Here is a 15,605-nt window from a genome sequence, read left to right as displayed (position 1 = left end):
TTGACTACTTTTTCTTATAGTGGTAGCATTGCTCTTACCGTGAAGTTGCCTCATTTATTCATGCAGTGGATATAAACAAAAGTTGCTTATTTATTAGTATTTAATTTCTGTGATACGTAATTATACCAATGATATAAAAATAACTAAAAAGTGTTGTGTGTTTTTGTCTAATATTCTCGTGCTGGGGGAATACTTCTTGTGTTTAATAATATAATAATACAAATATTTTAAAATTACCATGAAGCAGAAGAGCTAAAATGACAATGTCTCCAAATCAGCTAATTATTTATAAAAAAAATAAAAACAAACAAACCGTCAAAAATGACCACACGTTCATAAATATTATAAATCGGGAATTGTTTCATTTACGTTTTATTTTGTGCCAGTTATTTTTTTATTTTTTTTCTTATTATGATAAGTCGCTAAGACTTATCAAATGCAAGTGGGACAACGCCTAAACGTATTGAGTCAGGCAGACTATGAGGACGGTGCGAACGGAAAAAAAGGCTTGATGTCCACTAAAATGATGGAGACGCGTTACTACGAGGGCTGCGGACGAGAAGGACCTATCCGGTGTATATTCCTTGGCGAGTTCCACCCGGTGGCGGGCCCTAAGATTTCCTGTCAGGTATGACTCACTATTTATATAAGGTCAAATTATAATTTGGTCGATAACCTGTTTAATTTTCAATGTATAGGGCGTTATTCCTGACCGCGCATCTCAAATGCAGTCGCATGCATACACGCATAGATTGTATATGATGATCTGTGGATTATTGATCTAATGGTTGGTACCTGTACCTGTAGGGGTGTAGGGTGTCTAGACAGTGCTATACATTGCGTACGTGCGCGACAGACATTCGTTGTCTAGACAATTCGGCAGTTCAGATGAAGCTTGGAGCTCGTGCTAGCAAGTTGCCTCCACTTTGCTCTCTCAGTACAGTGAATTAAATTCAGTCACAATGTCCAGTTCTAACATCATTTATGCTTTGGTCATAGTTCCCTGAAGACTACATATCAAAGGATGTGTTTGATTCAATAAGTGCATACATCATTCCAAAACCCCAGATCCAGAAATGTACCATGACCATGTGAGTATTAATTGAATATTTTCCTTTGTTTCATTTAAATTTTTTACCTTTCATGCAAAGTGTTTAATATCTCTGTGATTCATCATTGTTTATTATTACTGGTAACTAATATAGTATTATTCTGCTAAATACTTTAAATTAAATTAATTCGAAATAATTATTTTTCTAAATTCTTAATATTCATTTTTTATTTAAATTTACTTCTTTTGACAAGATACTAATGCTAATTGTTTGTTTTCAGTAATGCTCTCGGGCACAAAATTGTTGGGTACCCTATACGGATAGACAATCCACGATATGAGCGAAATGTCTACCTGTTCAACCTGTGCTTCGTGTGTGATAGCTGGTCCAAGACCGTGCAGTACGAGCCAGTGGTCAAAAAGCTTGGCGAACACTTGGTAAGTTTAGAATAGTTTCTCAGGTTCCATAGCAGATGTGTTGCAGAGGCAGCCGGGAGCACTTCAGCTTTAAACATTTTTTTTATACCAGGCTATTTTAGGAGCAGTTTGCAGTTGGTGATGCTGATTCAATATAATCTATGGAGTCTATTTTTTTTTTTTTGCTTTTATAAAGGAATTAAAACAATTTATTGGGCTTGGCAATTACAGTAAATTTCTTAAATTTCATAATCAGATTTTTTAATTTGAATTTTGACTGAAATTTTCATGTCTATACACAAAGGTTCTAGAAATCATTAACCCTTTGTTAAACAGACAAGATTTGCCAATTTTTTTTTAATAGAAACAAAGTTCATGCCATTGAAAAATTCAAAAAGTCATGTCTTAATTACTATTCTAAAAAGTTATGAAAGTTCCCCTTTTTAATAAAAATATAAAATCATGGCATAATAATATTGAAATCTTTTGTAACTAAAAAAATAACAAAAGATGTTCAACTAAAACTACTTAGTTGCATTGAGCCAAAAAAGCATGAAAATCGATAAATAACATGTTTGGCTCAATGTTATGGCATTGTATTTGTTTAAATGATGTCTTAGATTAAACTAAAAAATACATGTAATTAATCAGATTAACGTTCTCGAGTATTGTACCGATAATATTACGCTTCTAGTAATCGTAAAGTCGTTGATTAAGATATTTAATATCGTAAAAACTTCTGATAGCACGTGGTTTTGTCCGCGCGGGGCCACATTTCAAACGCGACCAAATTTTGCAACTATTTGATTTCCCAAAAAATTGGCAATTAGTGTGGTACTAAGTCCTTATTCAGGTTCCAAAACCTATTTCACTGAAATAACAATAAAATCTATTAAAACTGTTATTAACATTATTTCTCAATATCTATTAAGTAATCTAAAAAGACTAAATTCTAAAACCTAATACAAACTTTGGCCCTATCTCTCCTTATAAGGTCCAAAAATATATTAATCTTTACTTTCAACTCAGTAAATTGTTGATACGTCTAACTTAAAGGCGCAGTGATTGGCCGACAAAGACGCTCTCACGTTTTCCCTTTAACTAATAATTGAATACTAGAAAAACCTTTCTTAGCGCTTCTTTCTGTTATAAAATGTAAAAACGTTAAATTTAGAACATGAACTTAAACATGTGTGTTTTTCAAGCCCATGACGAAACCACGTGGCGCCCAAATACTTAAAAGCTAATTTTCCAGCTCAGATTTTTTTAAATGCGTTTTCTTTTAGCCAGTAATAATGTCATTTTAATTGTTGTTCTTGTGATTTGCTAAAATTTTGCATAATTTTTGAAACAAAGAGTATTTGCATCTCTTCAGCCATGAGTACTAAATTTAGTCTGGGGACGCATCGTGCACAAAATGGCCGACGCGTCCCCCAAACACGTGGTCATTTTACAAGCGCCATGGTGTACAGATACAGACATGCCGGCCATGTCCGCCATGTCCGCCATGTTTGCCTTGCCCGCCATGCCGGCTCTAGGGTACACAACGTGGTAAAGTTAAGGTTGTTTTTAACAGACGATAATGGAGGAGGAAACCCGATTTGTGTCCAGCGGGTCCACTAAGCTACCAACCCTGCTGGCACATCTTCTACACGACCTTAATACGCATCGGAAAGCCACCCTCGTTGGTAAGTAACGCCTAACAACCCTTCCGGCCGCCATGCGCGAATATATCAAATATAAATATGTACGTATATGTAGCTGATGCACCCCAGACACCCTAGCCAGACAGACAGGGACGTTGCTCGACGGGTTTGGTAGGGGCGAGCGAGAGCTAAGCCAGAAGGGGAACTGACTATACCTAACTACGAGATTTCGTCCTATTCAAAATAAAGCAGGAACGCGTTCAATTTGGGGTGAGGGGTGGCCGCCGGCTACGTCGATACACTAACTAATTGGACGCCGGATTTCTAGTACTTTGATGTTCATGTTTGATATTCAATATTTGCGCTGTCTCGTTTGGGCATCGTATGGATGTATGATTGTATAGTAATGCTTTGATTCAGATTCACATGTCTTATTATTAGATGATGTTAGGTATTACTCAACTTATTAAAATTTTGTCTACATTTACTGCTATTTGCTAACATTAAAGCGATTATTTGTTAATGAGCCCAAGAAAACTTTAATGCTGTTTTGCGAAATCTACTTATTAATATATGCCTTACAAATCTTATGCAACTTTTATGATGAACTAAACCTTCATAAGCTTAATTTATTTATTTTCTCCGTGTTGAGAATAAAGTTACTTAAAATTATTTACAAACATTAGCTAAAGCGATTTCTATGGGTACGACTAAGCGAAATGTTATGTATTATTTACTTTGATCGCAAATCGCGTATTAATTATTTGATCGTAAGATAATATGACGTTTTGTGTTTACACAACAATCAATGTTTTTGCTATCCGATTCCTTCTAATGATTTCGCTTATCTACGAATGTTTGAATAACATTTCCACGTGTTTTCTTCGTTTTGTTTTGATCGAAAGGGGTTTGCCCATTTTATAAAAGGCTAACGACTGAATAGTAATATGCGCATTAGTATGTTTGATAGGTATTCAACTACTTTACTTGTCGCGCTATGTAAATATTAGTATTAATTGAATAAAACTTTGTTCACGTTATCTCTAATCTACGACTATTGATTGCGTATTAGTAATACATAGATATCTCTATAAGCGAAATTAATCTTGCTAAAGCTGCGCTATATCATATCGGGAACTGAAAAACAGCATTTAAAGAAACTCCGAAACTCGACAGAGGGCGACACAGTTATGCACTTAAAGGTGCTGGAGGTTCGGAAAGACCCGCCGCCCGTGTACGATCACCACGTGCCCGTATTGATCGCATCGGTGGGTCTGCCGAGACCAGGCCGGCCTCGACGTGCAGCGGCTTCGAAAGGCTCAGAGAACATACAGAGTCAAGAACATCTGGACTTAGACGACGAAGAGCCTTTCGAAGTCGACATGGAAGCTGACTGGGATCTCACGACCAGACAGGTTCGTTGAACATCACTAATAGTCAGCAAAAGCAGTCGGTACGCATCAGATTTCCAAGTTTTTTTTCCAGTTCGGTCTTAATTATGCATTACATGGTGTATCATCCCTCATTGAGTTGTACAGTTCTTCGAAATCTGATTGTGTAGCCACTTCTGCTGCTGACCATACATACTTTATACTAGGTAGGTATATCACATGCGTGCTTGTGGTATCCGCGGTGCGTATTAGAACTAATTAACGTGTGGTCTGCGTATATCTTATACTGATACCACAATACATAATTTACTTGAGATATTGAAATAGTTGCTTAATGAATTTGCTTGTCGTCTCCATTTAAATAGAGCTTAAAATATCCGAATTAATATTAGAGACATTTTGAGACAATGAGTTAGTTGTTTTGCGAATACAGTTGCGTTGTTTCCAGCTTCTGCCGTTCATGGACGGCTACAACCACGTTTCTAAGATAGCAGCCGACACTAACGTGGAGAAGACTCTCGTTAAGTCCTGCATCCAGAACCTGGTTTACTACGGCGTGGTAAGATATTACTACGATTGTGTTTTGTTTTTGGGTTTAATACAAATTTCCCATTATTTAGAATCAAATCAAAATCAAAGCGTGCCTTATTTATGCACTTTTATTTTTTTAATACAGTTCTTTAGTTGCATTCTTCTCTGACATTCGTTCAATTTGTTTTTTTTTCTATAACCAGGTAACTCTGATCCCGATCCTAAAGTTCGGGAACATGTACCGTGCCACGCCCAATCTGAGCCGTCTGTTCAGTGACCTCGAGCTTCAGAAGTCTTGCCTCAGCTTCATTACAAAGGGCAACGACTGCAAGGAGAAGGTGGGTGCTTAGGATACTTGCTTCCTAACAGGTCTTATAGGAGGTGGTGATCGACGTTGCAGTTTATTCCCGTTTCTTCTCCATACAAAAGACTTTTTGAAACGCATCTGCACTAAATTCACGTTTTGAGAAAATGTGAATGTGTGTGTGAAGTTTTTTTTTTATGAATTCATTTTAAGCTCTTGTTAGAAAGACCTTCTGTTTGGACTTTAGGAAACATAACTTCCGGTGCAGTTCTTTTATTCGTCTTTTACGGTCTCATAGCTTCTTGAGTAAGTCATCAACTTGTCGCGGTCTTATTAAATTAAAAATACCAGCTTTATTTATTAAATACTCTTCTGATCTACATTCTGTTGTTAGAAAACATCTTCAAATCGATTTTAAAGAAAAGATTTACTGTTTTAAGATCTTCGTTTACAATAAAATAAAATACACCTAAAACTTTTTTAGACATGATTAACACACTTATCTACTCATAATGCAAATATACAGGCCGCTATTGCTTCTGCTGCAATATTTGAATGTAAGAAATAAATAAATGAAACCCTGTGTCGCCCATCCCTCCCCGTCTTTTAAATACCCTAGCTGTGGTGAAGACCGAGAACATCTCCACAGTATTTTGTTACTTTTCCCAGTGTGTTAAACACTTTTTTTTTCATAATTATAATTATTTATTTATTGTGTCTAACAGAACCATAAAATTTCACGTCATTCTTATTAACAGATCAAGTTATATTTTATTAGATCCATAATCAACTTAGTTAACAGCATCTCAAAGAACTGGTGTGATTTTAACCCAATTATTTATGAAAAAAATTATATACATAAAGAAAATCATTGTTGATTTACTTCGATTTTTTGTCGCGTTTTCTTTTTATACAATAGATACTCAAATTAATTATGAAGATTAAAACCATTCCAAACTTTATAAGTCTACTAATGGCACAGGCCTCTTTTCATATGCGGAATGTTTGAGCATTGAGCATCACGCAAGCTCGTGAGTTGAGGATTCAGATTCCAATATTAGGAATCCAGGTTTCCTCACTGTTTTCCAACCCCGTCTATCAATGGTGCCCTAAGAAATTTTTAATTATTAACTCATTGGAAACGCCAAAAATAGCATTTTCCTTTTAATTCCGCTCCAACGGAATTTAATTATTCGGTTCTGGTCAAAATAAAACGGTTCCTTTTCGAAATATCAATGAGTTTCTATCGCTCATTTGTTCGCTCCGCCTACAGCGACTATTGTCGCCTATAGTGCCTTTTGTCTCTTACCCCTTCAGTGTCATTTTCACGTGCTCAGCTTAATTAAACACAGATATAATTATAAAAAATCTATAAAAAAACAAAAACTCTAAAAAAAAGTAATTACCTACTTACTAATAATTTTTGTTCATGTCGCGTTAACTGAAATAAGTTAAGTCCATTCGTTGTTTCAAATAAACCAGATTTACCCTATCGATCATATTGCTCGGAAATCAATAATTGCGCGGAAATCAGCGTTTTACAAACAACCTGGTTAAGAATCACAAAAAAACGGTATATTTCGAGGTCTTCCCAAGCCCTGTAAAATCGCACCTGCACTAATAAAAACATCCATATTTCATACATAGAACCGCAAGGCGATGGCCGCATTATAATTGACCTTAAGTTCATTATCAATTGAAGTACAGTTCCTTATATTCGTTATAACATCACAGCCGACGATCTCGGACGTGCTGGAGATCCTGTGCTCGCTGCAGCAGGGCACGACGCTGCGGGCGGTGTGCGAGCGCGCCACCAACTCGCCCGGACCCGCCTTCGATATACGACGCCTTGTTGTGTACGCGCAGCTACACGGACTCATCAAATGTCTCAAACGGTAAGATACATTACTCAAACGGTGTATTCGGTTCTTTCTCCCTGTTTTTTGCTTTTTTGACCCTAGCTTGTATCGATTAATATGTACAAAATGTATCTAATTTTATTTGGAAATGAAATTTTGGAACCGAAAAACTACAGTCGCGAGATCTGTAACTGTTAAGTAGATATAAAAACTAACTTTATCGTGCAGAACATCTGACTAACTTAGGTCATCTTTAATTATTTTTTAAGACTAACATGAGTTAGTATGAGACTTGGCATGAGCATTGGTATTTGTCACTAGATACCCGGTGTTTCTCCGGAACCCGGCGCGACCCAACGGATTCAGCAGTCGCATGGACCCGGTGCTCGGCATCCGCCGCCTCTTCACCGGCCGCCACTGCGTCGACGAGATCTGCTGCCTCTCTCGCATAGATCTCCCAACCCTCGATCAGATCATCGAGGACGATCCCAACGTCGCTATCATATGGAGGTAATTCTACCCCATAATACCCGGCTAGATACGGTTAGGCTGTATTCTGTAAACAATTAATCTGACGGTTTGGCAAGACAACGCAATAAACAAAATTCTAAATCACCAATTATTACATCTTGTGTTGCTTTTATATTTCGGCAACTTTCTCGCTTTATCACTTTGGTCAATTCAGTTTCAGAAATGCTGTACATGTCAGATACAGACTAGGCGACTACCGACTAACTCTATTACGGGGATGTCGCTCAGAACCAGACACCAGTGGGTGTTAATGTCATAACGTCGACTCTATTACGTTGTCCAGCCAATTAATAACGCTCCCCCGGCGCAGTGCCATGCTCCGGTTGCGGAAGAGATATCGAGATCTGTACTTATTGAATTATACTCGAACCTCCGATAACTTGCAGCGCTCTGTGCGCGGGGGCCGCTATACGCTCCACTGCGACTTACTCGACTAGCTGGTTGACCGGCTCTTGGGTATGCAGCAGTGGACTCAAACCTCGTTACGAGTCAGATTATTTGCCCAACAACTTCGCCTAACCTGTACATATGCATAATTTATAGAGTTTAGTCAGTACGCTTTTTGATTCCATAAGATTTAACGATAAGCTGTACATTTGGCAATCTTAGTTAAGACGTAATTTATGTGTACAGTATTGGATAGTGTTCACTATTATTATTTGTATTGTTGGCATTCACGTGCTTTTACTAAGTGATCTGAGTTGTGACCACTGAGCGTGTAATATATAACGACTGGCCTCGCCGCTGTACGCTCACCGGCGGGTTGTGGAAGAGCTTTATTTTTACGTATTCGATGAACCTCGCAGTCTGACGCTAGTAACTTAAGATTATTTATAACATTAATGATTTAGCTCAAAAATAAACGATTCCGGTGTTAGTATATTAGTTGGTCCGAGCCCAGCCCGCCGCCGACCGTGGCAGGCGGGGTCGCAGTCGGCAGTCGCCACAACTCTCGTCATTACCCATGATTATTATTACACAATAATATTGTGCATAATTTAAGAAATCACAAATATATAGTCGTTATATTTTGTGTTTACAATAGGTAAAGTTTCACTGCCATTACGGGCATTTAATTGCTTTTGATACAAAATAAAATTTACAAGTGCAGTAATTCTGAAGCTATGATTAATTACAGTAAGTGTGACTTTTGTTTTGAGTCAAATTTTATTGTGTTTTAGGTACTTAGAAATGTTTATTATACCGCTAAGTATAGATAGAGAGTGCGGTGTGGCGGACATAGCCGTGTTCACAGGTATCGAGACGCTATCCCACAGATGATTTATTGACGTTATATATTTTAGCAGATTCTATTCCTTGTTAAGAACATATATTGTTCCGTTAAGTTTATGTATTTATAATATTTTATTACATTATATCATGCTTAATCGTATATCTATCTATGTATGTATTATTCTCATTAAACATTAGAAGTTTAGAGTAGAAGATTTTTCTTGTATATAGTCAAAATTATTACAGAACATTTACCAAACTGGTGTGGGAGAGCAAATTGAAAAAATCATACTTCTGCTTATTAGAATACACTTCAAAAAACAATATTGACATTGACCATCAATCCAAATTCCATTAGTAAAATATTGATTCGGTGTCTGACAGTTTCAATCTGTTTCAAAATTCACCTTCCGCCTCTCTGTGTCGCAGTTTTCACATCAGTTCGGCTGGTGGTGCCTACAGATAAGTTACAATAGTCTACAGTATATTTAATCATGTGTAATATATCGACTACATAAGAACACCTTGTATGTAGTTGTATGTTGCCCAAATTGCAGCTATTATTTAATAAGGACATAATTAAAACAATATTCAAAATTTTTACAAAAATAGGTATTGGAGTCTGAGAGAAAATTAAGTGTCTCATCGTATTTTTGCACTTTCTCTTAGGTTTGTAGTAATAATGATAAATTTATCTCATACGATAGTTAGGTAGGAACTCATAATCATATAATAGTACTAGTATGTCATCATAATTTCTGTACATTATAATTAAGCTAGAGTTTATTTACGCGTTTTTTGCAATCAAATTATTTATTCATATATAGTTTGATTCAAAACACGGGTGTTATGTTTAATTGCTAGGTTATAATTGTACATTTCTATGATGCGCGCACATTTCCTTATGAATTAGGTTAAGACGGCCGTCTCGGTGTGGTCTCTGAGATATATCTGTAAATATTCCAGAGTCATAGCATAAACAAATGGGGTCTCGATACAAGTGAGCACTCGTGGGTATGTCCGCTATAATCGTACTGATTTTATTATTCTGTTGTTCCAACAGTCAAACCGTTACAGCGCTTCATTATTATGGCATTTTTCGCGTGCCTCCACTCAACGTCAGTTGACTATCACAGGAATAATCACACACTCTAGCATCTGTCATCCGCTTGTCTTGTTTACCACAAGCTGATGATGAATGCTGATCGGTGTGCTTAATCTTTTATTATAAAGTTGGCCTTAAATCAGACATGTTCTAAATTGTGTGTTAACGTTGTGTTGTTGAATAGCTAAATTATTGTTTGTTGTGCACAGTTTACTCTTTAGATTGTTAAAATTTAATGTATTGACCGATTTTCACCATCAATACTTGGAATTACATATCACAGTTACACAAGTCCACCCCTGTGGCTTATATCGACTCCACCGTAAAAATATCAGGAAACCGAATTCGATTGTTAAAGTTAGAATAATAAACATGGTATAAGTATAAATGGTCCATCCTTACTGGCAGAGCAAAATTACAGCAAGCATGCTCGATATACAACAAGGCCAGATGTCTAAATAAGTGTCTAGAAAATAGTAATACATAATTCATATAAAAGATTGGTCATTTTGTTACTCAATTTAATCAAAATTCATACTGTGCCAGCCCTATTAGGTAAAAAAGAGAATATATGCAAGTCTGAGGCCTTAAAGAGCAATTTATATTTGTTGCAAATAGAAATATAGAAACGAGTTTTATATTAATAGTGACAGTATTGTTATTTACGTTGAACACTGCCTTTAATTTTCTTATTTATTGAATTTAAACTGTTTAAGCTGTTGTTGTATGTGCTTTATTACACACATATTTAATGTAAGGTAGTGAACGTTACATTTTGGTACTTAATTTATTTCAAAATTGCCGTTTTTAAAAATCTCTTATTGTTTTAAATTTTCGATAGTTATTTATGTTAAGAATGATCTAGGTTTTGTTTGAGAAAGGTTCGAAATAGATGATGTCGACGTTCACTCACATTTTGCCTATAGATGGCATGCAGGTGAGCAAGTCACTCCGGTGCTGTTCACCTTGCAAACATTGATAGATCAGAGTGTGAGTGGACGCTCAACATGTGGAGTGAGTATTAGTTTTAGTAATCTTTCTTTACAATCCCCTCCTGCGCGGAGCGAGTGTCGCCGGCAGACTCTCAACGTGTTCGCGCAGAAGATGATTGTAATGTCTCTTGGACACCCCGTGTCCCAAAAGCTATCCCTACAACGGAGAGTCAATGCAATTTCTATTGTCTAGATCATAAGTCACTAGTAAGGTATTTTTGACCGTAGTATTACTTTACAGTATAAAGTGTAAAAAGTCCGCCTTTTATTTAATCGAATTTGACGTGTTTTGCTAAGGCGATGTCGCACTAGGCGAATATTTGGAGTAGGAAATGTATATAAACATGCGGGAAGCATTCGATATAGGTTTACATTGATGGTTTCAGAAAGGATACTTTAGGGAACCTTAGATGCATAGGTACGAGAGGAGTGGCTGGAATGGGTATGAGCAAAACGCGTTTAAGTTCCTTTTTATTAATATGCACTGCTAGGATAACTTCATATTTATAACTTAGATAAGGAGGTGGAATAGCTGATGCGCCGCAGTAGTGTTTTGTCAAATAATGACATAATAATATTTAATCTGTCTCTTTCTTCATGGTACTCATCTATTAAGTGTATTCATATTTAATCTTTAAGTAATACGAATTTTCTGGATCGTAAGTCCATTACTACTGTAAGTTAATTGGGCTAAGTATGAATAGGAAACTAGATTGTAATCCTTTTTAATAATATTATGAAACTTCTTGTAGTAGACTTTAATGTAAGTGTGTTTAATTCCTCGAATTTTCGCAATTATTATAATGTAGTGAGATAATAGAGCTGTGAAAATTTTTGGATGTAATAGAATCTTCTCGAAAATCACGATTCAAGAAAATTATAAATTTATTGAATGTCGCTTCAGCGTATGAGAAGTTTGACTTTTCGGAGAAAGAGTATTTTTGTGGCCATATTAATGAAAGTGAAACGAAGGTGACATTTACGCAAATGATTTTCGAGTGGGTGATGGAAAGTTGCGCAAATTATTCAGCGTCTAATAGAAACATATTTATCATGTAAAACTAAACTTAACCGCTACCTTTTCTCAAGAAGAGATGAATTTTTAACTACATAATATTGAGTGCAGTTGTAGAACTATCGGAGTTCGAATTAACGTGATAACTAGTAAAATAGCAATTCCTAAAGTACTCGTGGCAACATTTTGTCCGATGCCTTCGCGTCAACCTACCGAACGACAAAGAAAACCTTGGTAAAAAATCATCCACGGAATCAAAACAGCCCACACAATGAGTACAAACACAGCAATAGGGAATTTTCAACCCATTTCTTTCGAGAACAACTCAGTATCAAAGCTTTAAGTACAGCGACAAAGTAGTTTGGTAGACGGCTGGTCCTTTTCACCAATGAATACGACAAGACAAATAACTGTTTTCGTATCCAGCTCAATGTTTTTTGAAAACCATCGTATAAGTAGTTAGAATCGTGTGTAAATGTGTTTCTATGGCACTGCTCTCATAAACAGTATTATGTACCACTTAGGTTGTAAGTCGATGTTGTACTTGATATTCTAGTATTTATTGTGTAGTAAGTAGTACCGCGCGACGGTTGATGTCCGCGTCTAAGGAGCAGGTTTACCTTAAGTCATGTATTTTAATTATAAGGATCACTGAAGATGGTGGCTCAGTCAAGCTTCGCTGTGATTGTCAACCGTTTATATTTACGACGTAGTCACAAAATGTAGTAGCAGTACACGTAATACTATGATTGCCTGGTCTACTTAGTTTTAAACCAGATCAACCAGATTTATCTTTAATTATATTAGTGATATTTTTATATTTCGAAATTCTTAGGAGCTTAAAGCAAGCGATACGAATTACTTAAAATATTTTTCTTAGTGTGACCCGGCTTATTCAGGGTCTGGACTTAACTATTGAATTAACGGTTGTGATTAATAATTTGTTTAGTTTTTCTCTCAAATTATAAATACCTGCCTATTCTACGTCAATAAGGTACTTAAAATTACTGTGAATTCACATCGACTACTCTTGTACGTAGTTCAGAAAATCGTTGCTTACAATTTGGTAAATATATCACCAAAATTTACATTAAAAACTACGAAAAAATGTTCAAAACAAAATTGCGTCCTTGTATACGTGTCTATTGTCAACAGCAGTAGCTCAGTACACCTGCCATGAAAATCACTTATTGATAAAGTATTATACTACAACATCACAGCTGGGCATTGGGCATAGGCCTTCATCATTCTTGCCGATATAAACAGACCGTGCGTCCGTGTAGCCCAATGCCATTATTATGCATAGCTAAACACAAAAGTGTTTATTAATACTACTTATTATCACGTATCTACTTAATCAACAAATTAGTTGCCATCTTCAGTGGATATGATATCGATTAATTACTCCAATATTTATATTAAGATAATACTAAACTTTTCTTGTCAAATTATATTCTTAGTAATATGGTGTCAGTATTTACTCAAACTTTCATGTCCAGTCTTCAATGTAGATGATTTTAATAATAATAATTTATTATACCTTTATTTTCTTGTGTTCACAACTAATTTATTTATGTGTGTTGCATTTTGTTGTGCAGTTGTGTATGGATCGACTCGCAGTAGATTACACGAGAAACTTTTACAGAACAGCAACTTATGGACTGAATTTGAGTGTGACTATGAATGTGGATATGTTTTAATACTTGCCGACTGAAAACCAAGTGCTGTACCACTGTAAACGTGTAGTCTATCTGTGTGTTTTATTTATTTAATTCTCCTAAGTTATGCGAGTTGTGTTTGTGAATATCATATGAATGGTAGCTTTGTATTTTAAATGTATTTTAAACTCAAAACGATGTCGGCTTTGGAATTACCTTTTGATGATGTAAGTCATGTATTTTAGATTATCAGTCCATAATAAAGTAATCAACAAAAATGTTGTTCTTATTTATATTTCTGTACCCCACACGCACCCCCCTACACAACAATACTACTCACCTACATAGAGTGGATAACACTTTGTGCCTTAATTTAAGTTTTTATTTATATTCCTTGCACTTCAACCCATACAGTCAAAATAAAATAAAGTCACACTTATCACGACATTTATTTAATAGCTTGTATCACAGAAAAATAACAATAGAATCAGGATTTAAATTTAAGATTACATAGTCATAGTTGCACTTAAATGTCTTAAAAATACATTCTGAAACCATTTCACAAACATCATAAACGCGACTTTTAATGTGATCATTTGCATTCACGAGACATATTCGAAATTCAAGAAAACTTATATTTTAATCAATCACGTCATTGTCACAGCTATTCTTTTTCATGTTTATAGAAACTTATAGGTAATGATAATTAAACTAAGAAACAAAATAAACCTAAAAATACGATTCCTTAAAATAAACCATTGGTATTTGTACGTCTTTTTATGTAGTTTTTCCTAACATTGATTTTAAATGGCTACTTTTAAGTTTAACATCCAATCTAAATTCACATCAATATAGATAATATGGTGCCTTTCCCCGTAAGAAAAAGCATAAATATTTAGAGAATCTTTTATCCTTTGGCTTTAGACATATTTTTTTTCTTTGATAAAAGGTAACAAGAGTAAATATAATTCTTTAGCAAAATATTTCTATGGGAGTTTTAAATCTTCACAATATCATAAACAAAATCATGTCCAGTGTATTGGTACGTCTGCTACTTAGGTACTGTTTTTGGCAATGAGCTTATCTATATGAATAAATGCTTATAGACGACACATTACTATTCACATACATTAATTGTAGAAGTAAGATCACACAGAGACCACCTATCTCTACACACAAATTCGAATGTTTCAGAGAGATATTTCTTTAACAATATACTACGATAAAATCAGGCATTCTTAATACCATCTGTCAATAAATATAGGGAATACTTATAGCATCAAGTGTCAATATTATTCTTTCATTAGTGGCTACATATATATCCATACATAAATAGATTCTTTATAAGTCTAAATAAAATTTGGAAATTTCAACGACAGATAAATATTTGTGGTGTACATCAAAAGCATTAAACTACCTCACAATTTGGGAAGGTATCTTGTGAGCAAAATTTATAACTATAAACTATTTTTGACAATGCAACTACTAACACACAGACTTCATTTAACGTATACTTAATTTAACTAGTTTACTGTTTGAACGCCCTGATGATGGAAGCGACGCTCTCGTAGGTGCCAGTGACGAAGATGAACAGGCCCAAAAGAATGATGAAGCAGTCTTTGGCAATCATGTACTTGGGGATGCCACCGGGCTTCTGTGACTGGGAGACCAGCTCGATGAGAGGCGGGAACATCAGAGCCAAGGCTGTGCTGCTGACAGCGCCTACCAGCGATATGAAGAGGCCAAGCTCTGGGATCGATTCAGCCAGTACAACTGTAAGCAAAATAGACAAATATAAAGCAAGGGTTAACACATAAGGGGAGCGACAAGGAAAAGGAATTTGGTTTAGAATATTTTCTGTCTCCATCAAAA

General features: G+C 35.6%; 2 protein-coding genes across 3 annotated transcripts in view; one reads left to right on the top strand and one right to left on the bottom strand.

The window, feature by feature from the left end:
• Positions 1-321: 321 nt before the first annotated feature.
• LOC113504071 (GATOR complex protein NPRL2-like) lies at positions 322-14,011 on the top strand. The gene is made up of 9 exons (XM_026886164.1): positions 322-628; positions 1,000-1,091; positions 1,333-1,489; positions 3,045-3,156; positions 4,291-4,529; positions 4,954-5,064; positions 5,240-5,374; positions 7,075-7,235; positions 7,521-14,011. The coding sequence occupies exons 1-9, from the start codon at positions 437-439 to the stop codon at positions 7,711-7,713; spliced, it is 1,392 nt and encodes a 463-aa protein (XP_026741965.1). The 5' UTR covers positions 322-436; the 3' UTR covers positions 7,714-14,011.
• A 168-nt stretch (positions 14,012-14,179) lies between these two features.
• LOC113504070 (proton-coupled amino acid transporter-like protein CG1139) overlaps positions 14,180-15,605 on the bottom strand; it is a 51,788-nt gene continuing 50,362 nt past the window's right edge. For both annotated transcript variants that reach the window (XM_026886163.1, XM_026886162.1), the window contains exon 9: positions 14,180-15,506. In XM_026886163.1, the coding sequence (XP_026741964.1) occupies positions 15,262-15,506 (245 nt within the window). In that variant the 3' untranslated portion in view covers positions 14,180-15,261. The remainder of the gene's footprint in view (positions 15,507-15,605) is intronic.

Source organism: Trichoplusia ni, chromosome 21 (genome assembly GCF_003590095.1).
Source record: "Trichoplusia ni isolate ovarian cell line Hi5 chromosome 21, tn1, whole genome shotgun sequence".
Classification (NCBI taxonomy): domain Eukaryota; kingdom Metazoa; phylum Arthropoda; class Insecta; order Lepidoptera; family Noctuidae; genus Trichoplusia; species Trichoplusia ni.
Note: the sequence above shows the minus strand (reverse complement) of the source record. Positions and strands in the feature narration are given on the sequence as shown.